The sequence below is a fragment of the Hipposideros armiger genome, unplaced genomic scaffold (assembly GCF_001890085.2).
Source record: "Hipposideros armiger isolate ML-2016 unplaced genomic scaffold, ASM189008v1 scaffold_361, whole genome shotgun sequence".
NCBI classification, from domain to species: Eukaryota; Metazoa; Chordata; class Mammalia; order Chiroptera; family Hipposideridae; genus Hipposideros; species Hipposideros armiger.
Genome location: NW_017731711.1, coordinates 1,949,565 through 1,967,280, shown reverse-complemented (window position 1 = coordinate 1,967,280; position 17,716 = coordinate 1,949,565). Strand labels below are relative to the sequence as shown.

Genomic DNA, 17,716 nt, shown 5'->3' with positions numbered 1-17,716 from the left:
TGATCTTGCGCCGTCAGACTTTCACTTGTTTTGCTCTCTTCAAAATTTCTTGCGTGGTATAACGTTCAATTCAGATGAGGCTGTAAATCAGCACCTTGTTCAGTTTTTCGCAAATAAAGACAGGTCCTTCTATGAACGAGGAATTATGAAGCTCACTGAAAGATGGCAAAAAGTTATCGAACAAAACGGGCAATATATTATTGATTGATCTTTGTTCTTTATATAAATAAATGACCTTTGAAAAACATAGACAAAATACGTCATGACTTTTCCGACAACCCAATAGAAATGGTAAGCTTGGGGTTTTCTGAAAATAATTTCATGTGTGTGGCCTTGGTATCTATTGCTATTCTTTCCTTCAAGCTGTCACTTTATGCTTCCTCTAGCTATAATTTAATATCCTAGTTAATCAAGGGCTGGAGTACCCACTATTTCTTATAACTTCATGATAGTCTTTAGGTAGCCAAGAAAAGTCCCCTAATTTTACGTATGGTATCAGAGCATTTATCCAACTTGTTCAAAGCCTGAATATCATTACAACATGCATAGAAAGTGTAAGATTATCAACCTTCTTATTTTTGTCTTCCTTCAACCTATACCCCTCTAACTTACTCCTTGTACTGTAGGCTCTATTCCCTCCCATTCTCCAGAGTATATCCTCCTCTCTGCTTACTTTCATATTTTCTTTACATAGTTTTTCTATTTTTATTTCTTTTCCACCGACTATTTCAAATCCAATTTATATTATGATATAAAAGTCTCATCTAGATACTTTAACCCCCAGTGATAACCATATCCCTGTTTTGCTGAATGGACCCCTTATTTTTATCTTTCATCTTTTTTTAAAGAAGGAGCTATATATAGTATAGTAGTTAAACTCACAGGATCTAGAAACAGTCTGTCTAGATTCAGACTTTAGCTCTGCCATTTAGTAGTTGTGTAACCTTCCACAGTATACTTACCCATTGTAACTCAATACCCTCATCTGGTTATATTTTAGTTTTTTAGGATTAAATGAGATAATATATGTAAAGTTCTTATCATAGTATTTCATACTATTAGTAGTAGTAATTGGGTATGTTTTGCTTGTTACACATTAGTCTTTGGTGACAGAACATACTTTAAATGTATTCAAATACTGCTCTTGAGAATGTTTTTAGAAAAACACAGTAATTTTATCATCTGTATTCCAATTTCAAGAAGAAGAAAAGATGTCAGAAATTATATGAGAAAGCATGTTAAATCATAAAGTTTAAATTGTAAGGGACCTTTGTGTAATTTCTCATTTTACAGTGAAACAAATATAGACTCTGAGAGATTAGACTTGCCCAAAATCACATATCTAATTAATGGCAGAGTGAGAAATAGAGTCCATATCTCTTGATTCCCAATCCAATGCCATTTCTATAAAATGAAATTGACTTTTAATTATCAGTGGAGAATTGAAAATTAAACCTATAAAATATGAACTCTTTCAACTTTCCACCCTGTATATCTCTGTCTCTGCCCCCATCCTTAACTTTATATTTGTCTTAAAAGAAGAATCATGTTTTATTCTATTCAAGGTTTATCTCCCCACCAGTAATCTTAATTTTTCCAATCCTGCCTCCCCTGGGACTTTAGGACACCATTTATCCCTCTCCTCTTTCCCATATTTTCAAGCTCTCCTCCCTACTGTCTCTTTCTTTTCAGCATATAAATATGCTCAAGTCTCTTCCTTCTTAGCTCCATGTCCCTATCTAGTTAATCATGACATTTTTGATTGTTAAATGTCGAAATTCTACTCAAAGTGACCATCACACAAAAAAGGAAACTGATTGTCTCTTATAAACTGAAAATTCCAGATATACATCTCACTTTAATCTTGCTAGATCTGGGTTCTCAAATGATCACATTATGCCTTTGGCTTTCTCTCAAGTTTTTAGATATGCTGGTTGCTAATTGGCTTTATTTTTTAAACAGGCTTTCTCACATGGCAGTGAGCTCATAACTCACATCTTTCCAGTTTAGCAGATTCAGTAGAAAAATGTCGTCTTTCCTGTTAGCTTTGGCAGACCAGAGTTCATTCTGACTGGCCTCATTTGAGTTTTGTATTCAGACTTTAATCAATTCCTGTAGCCCGGGGATTGGGTCATATGTTCCACCCGGTGGCCCTGGGGAAACCAGGGTATCATGAATGACATCCTCACCAGGATTGCATGGAATGGTGGAGGCAGTTTCCCCAAAGGACAAAAAAGATACTCCTACTAAAAGAAGGGAAAGCATGCCAGGCAGACGAAAAACAGAATCACTAGTCCTCATGTCCTCTATCCCTTGCTTTCTCCTCAAAACAAATTCTTGAAAGAGAAATTTATACTCACTGCGCTCACTTCCTTACTTCCTCATCACTCTTCATTCACTAAAATTTGGGTTCTCCATCACCCTTTTGAAACTGCTTTTGCTCAGGCCATTCAGTGACTTCCTAAGTGCTGAATTCAGAGAACCCTTTTCAATTTTTATTTTCTTTGACCTCTGTAGTATTTAACACACCTGTTCTTTCCTTCCTTTTGGAACGCTCTCCTTTGGTTTCAATTAAACAACTCTATTGGATTTCCTACTGCTTCTTGAACTGCTTGTGTTTTTCTCTGTCAATGTTGCAAAAAGATTCTTTTTTTGCTTTTTTATTCTTCTCACTTTATAAACTCGTCTTAGACAATGTCACCCAAGTCCATGTCTCTAATTACTAACTATATTTGGATGACTTCTAAATCTATACTCCCATCTAGATCTTTCTTTCTAGCCCCTGACCCATCTATACAATTACCTTTTTGGACATAGTCACCTAAAAGTTAAAATGTCAGCCCCTGAACTCTTCTTTTTTTCTTAGCTCAGTGAAAGAACCCTCTTCTTTTCCAAGCTGCTAAAGGCAGGAAAGAGTCAGCCTAAATATCTTACTTCACATGTAATTAATCACCAAGTCCTCTGTATTTTACTTCCTCAACATTTCTATATCTATTCTTTCCTCTCTATTCCTTCTGCTGATACTCTAGATTAGGCATTCAAAGTCTCTCACTTATTGCAATGGCTTTCATACTTTTCTCTTTGCTTCCAGTCTCATTATCCTCTAATCCATAACTATTCCAAGTGATCTAATAGGCTAAAAGGCATTTATGATCATCTAAAACCTCTTGCTAAAATATTTTCATTAGTTGTTTGCTGCCTATGCGAAAAATCAAGTGAATTCCTTAACGTGGCAAACAAACTTCAACATACTCGTAATCTGGCACTTAACTGCCTGTGTAGTATCAGTGGGCCTTACCTTCTCCTTCTACTTTGTGTTCCAGATATCCTGAAAACATATAGTTCTCCCAGCATTCTCTGGTCTCTCACACTGCTGTGCCTTTCACATGCTGTTCTGCCTTCATGGAATATCTCGACTTTCCTTCATGCCCTGCTCCACAGTCACAGTTCTATCAGGCTCAGATTCCAGTTACCATCTGACCACGTTGCCATCTTAGAGCTGTCTACTGTGACTTCCATCGTAGGGTTAGGTCCTGTTCCTTTTGTATTCCCATTGCACTTTGTACTTACTGCTATTTTTAGTACATATTATATTGTGGATGTATATTAATGTGTAAAAGTAGAATAATGTAAACTGGAATTACAAGTACAGTTGAAGGATAAAGTAGGATTTAGATAAGTGAGGAGAGGGTAGAGGATATTTAAAGTGAAGGAAATTCAGTGGTTTATTGAACCAAGTTTGTACTGGCTTGTGTGAGATTATTATTAAATTTTGGGGAATCTTTCAGCTATTAAAAGTTAAATTATATAAACTTCAATTAAATAATATCTTTAAAACAAAAGATATAAATATTTGAAACTAATCACTTCCTATTTATTCTACTACATTTTATTTTCTGTGTTCTTGAGCTTATTTGCATCTAGTTTGTATCAATATAGTGGAAATACTATTTTATAGAATGCTCTTATACATTTCTTCTCAACTTTGCATTCAGTAATATCATGTTGGTAGCTTGAAATCAACTGCAATAGGAGTATTTGTACCATGGAAATCAACAAAAACACAAATCAGGGCTTGATTTATTGTTTTGTTTATTGTTTAGACTTAAGAAAGTGATGAAGAAAATGTTAATAGTGAAGATTAAATTTAACAGTGTGTTGTGTCTGTAGCCACTATACTGTGAATAGTACACACACACACACACACACACACACACACACATACACACACACGCGCACACTCCTGAGGGAATATTCTTCTAGTATTTGAAAACTATTATCTACTTCAGCAAAGAAGTTGCCTAAGTCAGCGGTTGAACGAGTGAAGTCTTTGTTGTTTTACTTTAATCTTACTTGTTAAAGTCAACAAAAATATCAAACAACATTCATTTGTAATGTAGTGCAGTGAATGTAGTGAGAACTACATTCATTTGTCAATTGCAACCATAGGTTTACTACAGATAAAAGAGTTTGGCAAAACTCAATGAAAACATTCAGTGAGAATCAATTAGATATATGGAATTTACAATTAAGCGAGCTGTATATTTTATTATTTGTAAATTATGTAAAGGCTGTGTAGCCTTACATATAATAAATACATATAATAAACTATATATTGGGTTGTCGGAAAAGTCATGACGTATTTTTTGTATGTTTTTCATTGCAAAAATATATATATGCATACCTTTTTAGAGAAGCAATTATTAAACATTTATTAGCACACTGTCATGGAAAACGGCACAAGAGAAGGTACTTAGTCCCCATAACAATCTTATGTCATAGGTACTATTATCATTCTTATTCTGCAGAGGAGAAAACTAGACTCAGAGTTTAAATTGCTTGTCTAGGATTATACAACTAGCAAATGAGAGAGGTAGAATTTTCACCCAGGTAGTCTGGCTCTATACCCAGGATTTAAACAATGGATAACACTGTGGACTTTTTAGCAGGAGAAAAATTAAGATAAATTTTGGACAAATATGTTTCATAAAAATATTCAAAATTAATTTGTAAGGAGAAGAGCTGGAGGGAGGAAGACCATTCTAGAAGCTATTTTGCTTCAATCTTACAGTAGGGTCATTCTCATATAGGAACTAAGAGAGAAAACTAATTTGGTCTAAATCCATTTAAAATTAAATTCAGTCTATCTATCTATCTATCTATCTATATAAAATTCAGTAAATAGAATTGGTTGAACACAGTATTCAATAATGCTTGACCTAAATGTTTTTGAAAACTGCTACTCAAGACCTCTGTTTAGTAGTTGAAAGATGTGTTTGATATATCAATAGATAATGATGCTTATGACATATACTCTTTTATACATACACATGACAGATTTTTCAAGATGGAACTATTCTACAACTTCAAATGAGAAAGCCCCACAAACAATGCTGTTTAACAGAAATCTTAATGCACCTGGGAGCCAGAATTTGACAGACGTGTGTAAAAGCAACTTGCCATTTTCAGAAGTTTTGAATGTGAATTTTGACTTGGGAAATGAAGCTTGGGATGATTTTGATGATGAAAACTTAATAGAAGCTAGTAACTTTCCAGCTGATAATAAGGAGACAAAAACATCAGGTAAAATCGTATTTTAGCATGAAATAATTTCATGAGAAATTCTTTGAATATTTTTCAGTTCAGCTTTAGGCTTTATTTTCTTTCTTTGTCTTTTTAATGTGCTTGCTTTGTTAGCTTTGGACTGTTAAGATTACAATTTTTAGCAAAACTGAAAATGTGACCCTTCCACAAATAGCATTTCCTCCCCCTAAGGACATAGTTTAAGGTTATTCCATGATGATGGTATAGCAAATGATCTTTTTCATTCTATTGCTCCCCTATCTTGTTAAAGACCCTATTCAAATTCAGATTATTTATTGACTTTTCCCTCATAAAACAGACTATCTAGCTTTCCATTATAAGATCATGTATGGTCTGCTAATGTTTGTGAAGGACAAAAATACTTTTTTAAAAGTATTCATCTGTGAGCAAAGAAAATAAAATGTTCATTTCTAGTAGAAATGTTGACTTTTCAGGTATAAATAGAAAATGATTCATTCATTTCTCCTGTGTTAGATATTATATTTAAATCATATACAATCCAAAAATAATGAGACTTAGTTCTTTGAGTTAGTAGCAAATTTACTCTATTTCATTAAAACAGAGAAGTGAAAATCTTGGTAAGTGTAAGACAAGACAGCGAGATGGAGATACTCTTTCCTGTAGAAATATTGTTTCAGGGCTCTAAGAAATACCTAAAGAGCTAATATTCCTTTCAGAAGGAATAGGATTTGACCACGGTCACAAAATAGGCCAGGAAAATCTATGACTTGGGTCAATAGGCACAATTTCCTATATCACCAGACAACTACTTGACCCTACCTAAAATTAAAAGTCACTGTCTTAACTGCAAGTTGAGAGGCAATTTGTACTGATCCTTTGAGGTAGCCTAATCCTATGAGGGCATAGCTTTGACACTGTGAAAATCAGTCACAATAAATATCATTTTCCCACATGTGTACAACAATTTTAATTAACTTAATTATATGCATACCATTGGAAATATTGAATGAACTTCAACTTAATCATTTACATGAATTAAAAATAAATAATAGTGATTTGGGGACCTTTTAACATAATGACTAATAAGCTAACCTACGTGTTTTGTGATTTTTCTCTCTTATTTTATGATTTAGATCCCTTATTTTCCTATGCAAATTAAATTTGATTATCGAGAAGAATTATTCATTCCTTCCTTAACCAGATTCTATCTGTTGGAGAGAGCCCATGTAGAACTTGTGAAAAGCTCCATTCAGCTGTTTCCTGGCATTTTATTTCAAAACGTTATCTCTTTATATAGGATTTGGAAACAATTTGAGTTCAAGTTCCAGGGGAAGTAAGCTACCCCTCCAAGAGTCAAAGAGCAAATTCCCAAGAGAAATGTCAAACAGGCAAGTTTTAGAATCTGGGTTTGAAAATACAACTTTTTAAAACTTTTTATTCTCCTGACACATAATTGGAGATGGGCATCAAGTCTTAAGATGTCAGAGAAACTGTAAGGTATTAGCCAAACTACACTCTCTTAATCTTAGTGCTATGTTTCTCAAAGTGCTGTTGTCAGACCACCTGCATCAGAATCACTGAGGGGGTGATATTAAAAATGCACATTCACAGGCTCCACACTAAATGTTCTGAATCATGGTCTTTGGGGCCGGAGTCCAGGAATCGCCATTTTTCACAAGACTTGAAAACTGAATAGGAGTTCAGTGAGGCATTCCAAGTAGATGAAGCATGTGTAAAGGGATAAGGCTTAGAAAGGCATCCGTGCTGAGGGGTCAGTTAAGTGTGGTCTATGTGGCCACAGCATTAAGGCTGAGATTGCAGAGGTCTGACTGTGAATGCCATAACTAGACACCTGTACTGTATCCAGTAGGTCAGGGGTCACAGACTCAAACTGACTTCAGGACTTGGTGGGCCAAAGCCAACTGTAGAGTGTCCCATCTAAAGAGAGTGACCATTGCTGAGCTCCAACAAGTTGTTGCTGTTTAGGAAGTGAGTGTTTAGTGTTGTCAAATATTCTGGTTTTCAAAAAAAAAAAGCTAGGAATCTAAATTTTTATGTGATATCTCCTGACTTTTAAATTTTGACAACTAATTTTTTTAAATGTGATATAATCCACAATACCCCCTTCCAAAAAAAAATAATAATGTTTGTAGGCTGGATGTAGCCTAAGGGCCTCTAGTTCTTGACCTCCATAGTAGGCAGTGTGGAACCATCCAAGATCATTAAGCACAAGATAAACAGTTTGATCAGAAAAAAATCATTGTAGTGATTTGTAGAATGATATGTAATAATATGCTATGACACATAGAGTGAATTATAGAGGGTGGGACCACCAGAGGCATAGTGGCCAATTTAAGAAATCTATGATGAGGCCTAAACTAGGGCAGAGGTTATGGAAACTGAGAGGTAGAGATGGAGTTTTGAAACATTTCATAGATAACACAGATTGGATTTACCAATTGATAGGATACAATAGTTGAGGAAGAGGGAAGAATAAATGGCAAGTGGGTAGATGGTGATGTTATCTGAGAATATAGGGTGCATAAGACATTTGGAAAAGAAAATAATTTTAGACATGTTCAACATGAAGTATTTTTGCAGAAATGCAAAATACATTTGGATATTGGACTTCATTAGAAGTCAAGGGAGAAAAATTATAGCCACAGCCAAACTCTCCCAAAGAAAAGAAATACTGACAGCTTTTTATTCAGGGGCCAATTTACTTAAATATTATTTCTTTCTCCTGTGTTAACAAATATCTATATTAAATTTGTGGTATCATTTGGTATGCTTGCTATTGTTTACTCATTTTACTGATCATCAACATCAAAGAATAATAGATTTCAGAGAATTCCTGAGCTGAAGGAGTCTTAATTTAAATGTCATTTAATCTCCCTACCACTGGCTCCTTGAATCACCATCCAACATCTCTGGCAAGTAATCATGCCATCTCTGCCAAGAGAACTCCAGTGACTAGGAGCTCATTCACTCCAAAATACTTGTTCCATGTTTAGATCTCTCATATCATTCAGTAGCTTTAAAAAAAAAAAAAAATATATATATATATATATATATATATATGTATATTATTTCCATTCATTGGTTCTAACTCTGAGTCATACAGAATAAACTGATTAGAAGCATCAAAGTGGAACAAAGCTGTGAATGTAAAGAAGCAAAAACTGGGTAGGAAGTAGGAAGATAACAAAGTACATGAACAGTTGTGTGCGCCACACCTTTAAAAAAATTACAGATAATTCTGACAGAGTTTAAAAGTAACCAACAGGAGATAAGTGAGTTTAAAAAGGAATGCTATCAAGAAGCCTCCGAGAAACTGGTGTCAGAAGTTGCCGCCACCAGGACCTGAGGATATGTGGTTGAAAGGAGACATGCTTTTCCTCTTACACCCTTTTTATTTTAATTCCTTGCCATTAATCAAAGGCAAAAAGATTCAATCTCATCAACATATGTGATTCTTCCCTACCCCTACTCACAACTTATTACCCCTTGCATGGCTGTCAAATTTTAGCCTATTAGTGTCAGCTTGAATTGTCACCTCCTGAGAGAGGCATTCACGACCATCTTTTTGAAGTGGGCTTATGTCTCCACACTGATGTTTCCTATAATATTGTTCAGTTAATTTCCTTCATATCACTTTAGGATCTATAATTATGTATATTTATTGTTTACCCATTCTCTGCTCCTCTACTAGATTGTAACTCCCTGAGGATTTGTTTATCACTTTATACTCAACTCCTAGCACAATATCTGGCATATGGAAGCAAATAATAAATGTTTTGTAATGAATTAATTTAATACAGAAGATGAAAGGTGAATTCTAGTATATAGTTAAACATAGGAAGATAACTAGAGATGCCTCTCTACAGTGAGACCAGAATAGGGAAAGGAGACAAAAAGTTAAGCAAGTGGCATTTAAAAAAGATTTACAGATTGCTAGGTGATAGACAATTAAGCATAAGACCCAATTTCAAAGAAAATTGTTGACTGATTATTTCCGTAAGCTTTTAAAAATAGTACTCTTATCTAATTTATAATATATAAATTGTTGTTTTGCTTAAAGAAAAGGAAATACAAAGTTCTCCATGAGTCTAAGAAAAAAGCATCAATTTTTATAGTGATAAATAAATATGATAAACTTTAATCATATTCCCTAAAGAATCGCTATTGATCTAAATTAGAATGGTTTGTTTACCTTATTTGCTATATTTTACAAATAATTAATTTTTATTTTTAGTTTTGTTTCATCACATGAGAAGCTAGATATTTATCTATCAAATTCTGCTATGTCCAAGTTCGGTGCATCCTCCATGACAAAATTACCTCAACAAGCTGGAAATGCAAATACTGTAAGAAGAAGCACTTGTTTGTTTCTCTTTTTAATTCTGCCTGAATAATTAAACTTTCAATGATTGTTGGATTTTTTTTTTAACCTCAAAATATAGGTCCATTTACATGGACAGCAAAGAAACCAACAAAGTCTGTCACCAGAGATTGAAAGGATATGTTTTACTCATTCTGAAAAAAGATCAAATTCTTCAAATTTGGCTAAGGAAGTGGATTTCTTTTTTACAAACAGTGAATGTAAAAATGAAATTGATTTCAGGTAAGAACTCTTTAAAGACATTTCAAGGTATACCAATAAAAACTTTTTACAGAGAAAGTCAGTATTCTTTTCCTTGGTTCATTTTAACCTAAACATTTTATTTACTTAAATTCATTGAAATTTTAGACTCCTGGTCAGCTAAACTCCTTACAATAATTTATAATATCAAATATTTCAATTTTGAGAACGTATATGTTTGATACTATTAATTGAAACATTATATTGTATTAAAGATTTTTTTACTGATTGAACTGCATGAAGTATGTTGATATATAAAGTGTGAAGTCACTTAAGAAATCCAAATAAGATCAACTAATTTTTCAAAAGTTCAAGTTGTGTTTCAGCCAACCAGTTCTTTCACAATTCTACAGGTTTGATGGGGAGAAAAGTCAGATTAAGTCTCATCAGTGTCCCAACTGCTGGTCATTTTTATGGTAACTCTGTAGCAGTTTCCCCCTCTCTCTTGAATAAATTTATAGACCTGTTCACATATTGATTAAATGGCATTATTTTCCAATATGTTTAAAGAAATAACTAAGATATTTGGTCCCTACCTTTTACAGTTTACGAAGTCTAATTTCCTCCCTGCTCCACAGACTTCCCACAAAGTCATGTATATTGAAGCTCATTTGATCTATTAACCTTTCAGCTATCTTCAGATTTATCCATTTTGTATTTATTACACTTTAAAATAAATTGTGTTACAATAATAATTATTTTTACATTTGCTTTTTCCCCCCAGTAGGTATCATCCTGAAGATAAAGCTGATGAAATGAAGTCTTTTCTGGGAATATTTGATGGTATTTTCTAAAAAACACCAAAAGCGTATCTTATATTAATAAGCCAAAGTATAAAGACACCTAATTACACAGCATGTTTTCTATTTTAAAGAGTAGATCATAATTGTTTTGATGTTTTTCTCTTGAATTTAATCAGTTTTGTTAACTTTTTGGCAACAAAATATTTGGACTGATTTATTTTGTAACATTGTGAAAAGCACTTCTACAGTGGCATTGTTTCAGTAAACTGATAATTAAATTGTACCTAGAAATAATTATTTGGTTATTAATTGGATTTTTTTGGATTTTAACAAGAACTAATTTACAATTTTATTTTTATATTTTAACAAAAAAAAAGGTATTCTATGAAAGTAAAATAATGGTAGTCAGTTAATCTATTTATTATATGGATTATTCACCAATATTGTTTTGTTTTACTAAAGATTTTTAAGAATCCAGTGACTACCTGAGCCTGTTGTTATATAATTTCAAACAACAATAAATTAAACATTGATCAATACAGATTATTGTCTTCCTTTAGCCTGTTTTTCAATGTAGGGAATTCTTAAAACTTTGTTACATTGACTTTTAGTATAGCAAAAGCTATTTCACTTTATTTTCCAATGAGTTATATCTCAAATTTATCTACTGATAAGTACTAATCAATGTTTATTATCTAATTTATTTATAAATACATTGTGAATTTGAAGCCCAGTTAAGAAATTTTAGACATTTTTCTTTAAGCATAAAAGCCTTACAGACAAGAGAAGTAAAGAACTTCCAGATGACATTGTTATTGTCATTATTAGTAAACATTTATGAGGCATCATATGTACTAAACGTAGAGTAAAAGCTTAAAGCAGAACTAAGAAGCCTTGTCTCTGTTGAAAAATAAGGGCAACCAGTTCCTTTATTTAGTCATCTTTACAATTGGTATGTCTCTACATCTGAATCAATCATGCCACAACCTTTAAAGGTTATTAAACACCATTAAAGTGAAAAATTGGTGCACTGTAATCTGCTCATCTTGCCTACATAGATTCTGACGCTAAAGAAATAGCAATTCAACAAGACTTACTGTGATCTGCTAAGTATTGCACAGCACACAAATGATGAAAGCACTGTTTTTGTTCTCATGGACCTTACTTTATGTTCTGGTAGAGAAATTAAGACATATAATAAAGCAATAATAAAATATAGAATACATTATAGAAGTGGTTCTCAAGCTTCAGGGTATGGTGGAACCATGTAGAGGGCTTGTTTGAAACAGAGTACTGGGCACCATATGCAGTTTCTGATTCTGGAATGGGACCTGGGAATTTGCATTTCTAACAAGTTTCCAAGTGATGCTGATGCTACTGGTCCATGGATCACATTTTGGGAATCACTGCAATAGAGTTTTAAAGAGTTCACAGGACAGAGCATATAACCCTGACCATAGGTCAGGAAGTCTGTCTAGGTAAGTTAAAATTTGAGGTGAGCCTTGAAAGTTGAATAAGATTTTGATGGACAAATATATGAGGGAAGGACATTCTAGGCAGAGGAAACAGCTTGAGCAAAGCTCCAAGGGAGAAAAGGATCTATTTGGGCAATAATGAATAGATAATTTTAAACATAGGTTAATGTTGTAACAGATGTTTGAAAGGTACCTTAAGACCAGACTACCACTTCATGGACGGTGAGGAGGCCTGACCACTGTACTGTACACCTGAAGCTGATGTTGTAAAATATTGTATGTTAACTGTAATTTAATGTGTGTGTGTGTGTGTGTGTGTGTGTGTGTGTGTGTGTGTGTGTGTATATATATATATATATATTCTACGGGATGTGGAATATAGTGTGGGGAATGGAGTCAATGGAATTGTAATAGATATGTATGATATGGGGGGGAGAGTGGGTGATAGATTGGGGGAAGGGATTGTCACTTTGTGAGCGGTAAAAAGTATAACTATTGCATTGTTTTGTATACCTGAAACTAATAAAAATTTTAAAAAATGACCAGACTATAGAGGTATTTAAATTCTAAGATTAAAAACAAACCTGAGCTTTACTCAGCAGACTGTTTTCCAAATTTGCCTGATCAAAATTAACATATGGATAAAATATTAAATACCCAAATTCCTAGACCTCCCCTCAGAATTACTGATTCAGAATCCAAGGGGACTGGGAATTCTATTGTTTTAGCAAAAACTTCAGGTCATTCTTTATGATCAGGCCATTTTTGGAAACACTTGGGTAGATAATAGGTTCACTTCCTAAGTAATCAAAATAAATGACAAATTGACAATATTATAATAGACATTTCTTACTTTAAGCAAGTGCTTACCTGGAAAATTATGTGTATGTTAAATATATATAACTCAAAACCCTGTTTTATATACCGGCAAAGGAATATTCTTTCCATGAAGTGAATAATAACCCTATGGTTTCCTATTTTGTAAGTTAAGGTTTTAAATATATTGAGTTTATTTATTTATATAAAATGAACCATACAACAGAACCTTTTACAAAAATTTTGGTGGGCTAAATTTTTTCAAAAAATATTTTTCAATCAAAAAGGTCCTTAATAGGCTGTATTTTTCTCACCTGTAATATTGGCATGATGGCACCTACCTCATAGGTATGGAGCATTTAATAAGCCACTGCATAGGAAACTCTTAGTTTAGGGACTGACGTATAGTATGTGCTCAATAAATGGTAGCTGTTTGTACTAAAAAAAGTATCCTTGACAGCACTTTAAATAAGCCATTAGGGGTGAAGTAATTCAGTACTCATTTGTCATATTTGAGTTACACTACTAAGCTTATAGAAGCTGACAAATGAACTCCTTGACTCTCCACAGATGTATCATCCATGACAAAAAATTTTTATCCTAGAATGCCCTCCTACGGATACTTCCTCATGCTTTCAGATAGCACCCCTGTACCCCCATCCCCTCCTCACCAACATTCTTAGTTGGTTTATGGTCAGAGTGTACAAATCAATTTTAATAGTACCTTAAGTAAAATGTAATTAGAAAATAAATCTTCTGTACTTTCTATTATAACACATTCAAAAACCAAGTAGAAATGATTGCTGAATTATTTACTCTTAGGTTTTAGCACAACTTACTACTCAGTAGAGTCATACTGTCTCTTTCCCATGAATGACCCCATTGCTAGAAAACACCCTCATCAAGCACAATAGGGAAACACGGTTCAAGGACCCCTAGCCTGTGGTTTACCTGGATAACATTTACTTGTAGCATCCTAGGTAATAACTGGTGGCTGTGTTTAAGAACCATCACTTCTGTAGGATCAGAGAAGGCACCAATGAAGAGGGAGTTAGCTTAGTATAAACTAAGCTAAGCTTTGTAAGTAAGCTAAGAATTTTGGTGTGGGTTTTGGTTAGTGGAACAAAAAAAAAAAGGAAAACCCTGGCACTTCTTACCTTTTGGCATTTCAACTCCTGGCTGCCAATAGTTAAAGGCCTTGTTACTCTGCTATAAATACCCATAACATAGGAAACTCCTGGGAGCTGGTTTGGTCTCAGGCCTCACACCAGACCTCCTGAGTCAGAATCTGCATTTTAACAAGATCCCCAGGTGATTATGTGCACACTAAAGTGTGAGAAGCACTTGTTTATAGTGGAAAGGAAAGGAAAGGAGGCAATATCAGAATTTTAAGAGAAGCCATTCCAGAAGACAGGTGTTAAGAGTAATGATGATTACTTGGTTTTCTGCACATATATTTCCTGTTTTAAATGTAGTATGGTGATATAGCTCTTGTTTAATTGCCTTTCAGTATAGGGTTCTTTTCTTCACCAACTGCGTAAATTATTTTTATAATTCTCATGCATTAACTGTGTATTTTTTTTATGTGGCTTGAGAGGCACTTAGATGCTCTACAGAGTTTTGTTTTAATGAACATAATAAAAGTAAATAATTCAAAAGAGCAATCTTTGTCTTGTTTATTTTCACATTTCAATTCGGAAACCTTTCCCTAAACTAACCTTAAAAATCCCTACATACTTCAGCAAAACAAAACAAAAGCCAAACCCTACAGTATTCTGAAAGAATATAAGAAATGTGCGTAAATTGCACTCACATATTATCTGTTGTAGCTACAAAATATATTAGTAAAAAAGGAATTAAAATTCAGCTGACTTTAGCATTTTGCCTGAAGTGCTTCCTTATGACAGTGGATGGCTTCAATTCTTTAGAAACTACACATACATCATTTTTGTTTGCTTGTTTTCATTTTCTGTATTCATCAATTTGGAAACAAACTTTTTATCCTTTAAAAATTTAATTTTAAGCAAAAAGAATTTTACTACAATATTCTTTTTTGTTTGTTTTGTTTGTTTTTTTTGTTTGTTTGTTTGTTTTTTTAGCTGAGCCATCCTGCTACCTGTTGGCAGCTCAGCTGCTGCTCAGCTCGGGCTGGACTCAAACTGCTGTTGCTCAGAGCTCAAACTCTTGAGCGAGCTCTTAACCAACTGAGCCACTCGGCCGGCCCTTACTACAATATTTTTTTTCTCACTTTAAGTTCACTAAAACTTGAGCAGCTCAAATTAGTTAGGTTGCAGATTATCAAAAGATCAGTTCAATGAAGTCCACATTAACCAAAAAGGACAAACTTATGAAACAACCCCCAAAACAATGAAAAGATGAAAACAACATAAAGGAGATTATTAGCAAGTCAAGTAGATGCTCAAATGGTAACTATACCTCCTTTTAAAAAATTTAATTTTTTATTTTTATTAAATTTATTGGGGTGACATTGGTTATTAAAATTATATAGGTTTCAAGTATACAATTCTATAACACATCATCTGTATATTGTACTGTGTGTTCACCACCCAGAGTCAGTTCTAGTTCTGTCACCATATATTCGATCCCCTTTACCCTCTTCTACCACCCGCCACCCCCCGACTTACCCTCTGGTAACCACTAAACTGTTGTCTGTGTCTATGAGGTTTTGTTTGTTTGTCTTGTTTGTTTGTTGCTTTCAGTTTTATATCCCATATATGAATGAAATCATATGGTTCTCACCTTTTTCTGTCTGATTTATTTCACTTAGCATGATAATCTCAAGATCCATTCATGCTGTCGAAAATGGCAGTATTTCATCTTTTCTTATGGCTGAATAGTATTTCATTGTATATATGTACCACATCTTCTTTATCCAATTGTATATCGAAGGACACTTTAGTTTCCATGTCTTGGCCACCATGAATAATGCTGCAATGAACACATAGATACATATGTCTTTATGGATAAATGTTTTCATATTTTTTGGGTAGATACCTAGAAGAGAGATTGCTGGGTCATATGGTAATTCTATTCTTAATTTTTTAAGGAATCTTCATACTGTTTTCTATAGCAGCTGTACCAATTTACATTCCCACCAGAAGTGTATGAGGGTTCCTTTTTCTCCACAGCCTCTCCAAAACTTGTTATTCCTTGTCTTGTTGATGATAGCCATTCTAACAGGTGTGAGATGGTATCTCATTGTGGTTTAGATTTGCATTTCCCTAATAGCTAGTGAAGTTGAGCATTTTTTCACAATATCTGTTGGTCATTTGTGTGTCTTGGGAGAAGTATCTGTTCAGGTCCTCTGCTAATTTTTTTTTTTTAAGATTTTATTGGGGAATTTTATTGAGGAACAGTGTTGGGGAATTGGGGAAGGGGACCACCATGTTGTTGTTCTTCAATATTCATTGTGGAGGGCGCCAGTCACCATCTGGCTTCCCGTCGGCAGCTCGTGGCCTCTAAGCTCAAGGTGCTGTGTTTACAATCTTAGTTGCGAGTAGGCATAGTCACCATCCCATGTGGGAGTCCAACCAGCAGCCTTGTTGTTAAGAGCACACTATCCACTGAGTCATCCGGGCAGCAGCTCAGCTCAAGGTGCTGAGTTCAGTCTTAGTTGCAGGTGGGCATAGCCCACCATCGAACAGACAATCTTGTTGTTACACCAGCTGAGCCATCCTGCCGTCTGTTGGCAGCTCAGCGACAGATCAGCTCGGACGCAGCGTCACTGGCCCATGTGGGAATCAAAAGGGCGGCCCTGTTTTTCAGAGCTCGTGCTCTTAAGCCAACTCTTAACCAACTGAGCCACTCGGCCAGCCCCTCATTTTTTAATTGGATTATATTTGTTGTTGTTGAGTTGTATGAGTTCTTTATATATTTTGGATATTAGCTCCTTATTGGGGGTGCTATTTGCAAATATCTTCTCCCATTCACTTGGTTGCCTCTTTGTTTGATTGATGGTTCCTTTTGCTGTGCAGAAGTTTTTTAGTTGATATAGTCCCATTCACTTATTTTTGCCTTTACTTTCCTTGCCTTTGAGGTCAAATTCATAAAATTCTCTCTAAACCCAAGGTTCATAAGTTTAGTGCTTATGGTTTCTTTTATGCAGTTTATTGTTTCAGGTCTCATATTTAGGTCTTTGATCCATTTTGAGTTAATTTTGGTGTATGGTGACAGATAGCAGTCTAGTTTCATTCTTTTACATGTGGCTTTCCAATTTTCCCAGCACCCTTTATTGAACAGGCTTTCTTTTCTCCATTAAACACACCTCCTTTTTAAAAAAAACTTCCTACCATAACTACTACAAATACCAGGTAACATTATTAAACATGTATTGTGTGCCGGATCTTGTCCTAAACCCTATAGATGTCATATTTAGCATAATTCTTTCAATAGCCCTATGATGACACCCTATGATGACAATTAAGTTCACGAGCTTGTTGCAACGACTTTGTTCA

At 34.3% G+C, this 17,716-nt stretch overlaps 1 protein-coding gene across 8 annotated transcripts in view; it reads left to right on the top strand.

Moving 5' to 3' along the window:
* HFM1 (helicase for meiosis 1) overlaps positions 1–11,275 on the top strand; it is an 89,472-nt gene extending 78,197 nt beyond the window's left edge. For 6 of the 8 annotated variants that reach the window (XM_019661769.1, XM_019661765.1, XM_019661764.1 and 3 more), the window contains 5 exons: positions 5,338–5,583; positions 6,863–6,953; positions 9,821–9,932; positions 10,029–10,189; positions 10,932–11,275. In XM_019661769.1, the coding sequence (XP_019517314.1) occupies positions 5,338–5,583; positions 6,863–6,953; positions 9,821–9,932; positions 10,029–10,189; positions 10,932–11,001 (680 nt within the window). In that variant the 3' untranslated portion in view covers positions 11,002–11,275. Of the gene's footprint in view, positions 1–5,337; positions 5,584–6,862; positions 6,954–9,820; positions 9,933–10,028; positions 10,190–10,931 lie in introns of those variants that run through there. The other 2 variants (XM_019661763.1, XM_019661768.1) reach the window with 2 other exon arrangements.
* The last annotated feature ends 6,441 nt before the right edge of the window (positions 11,276–17,716 follow it).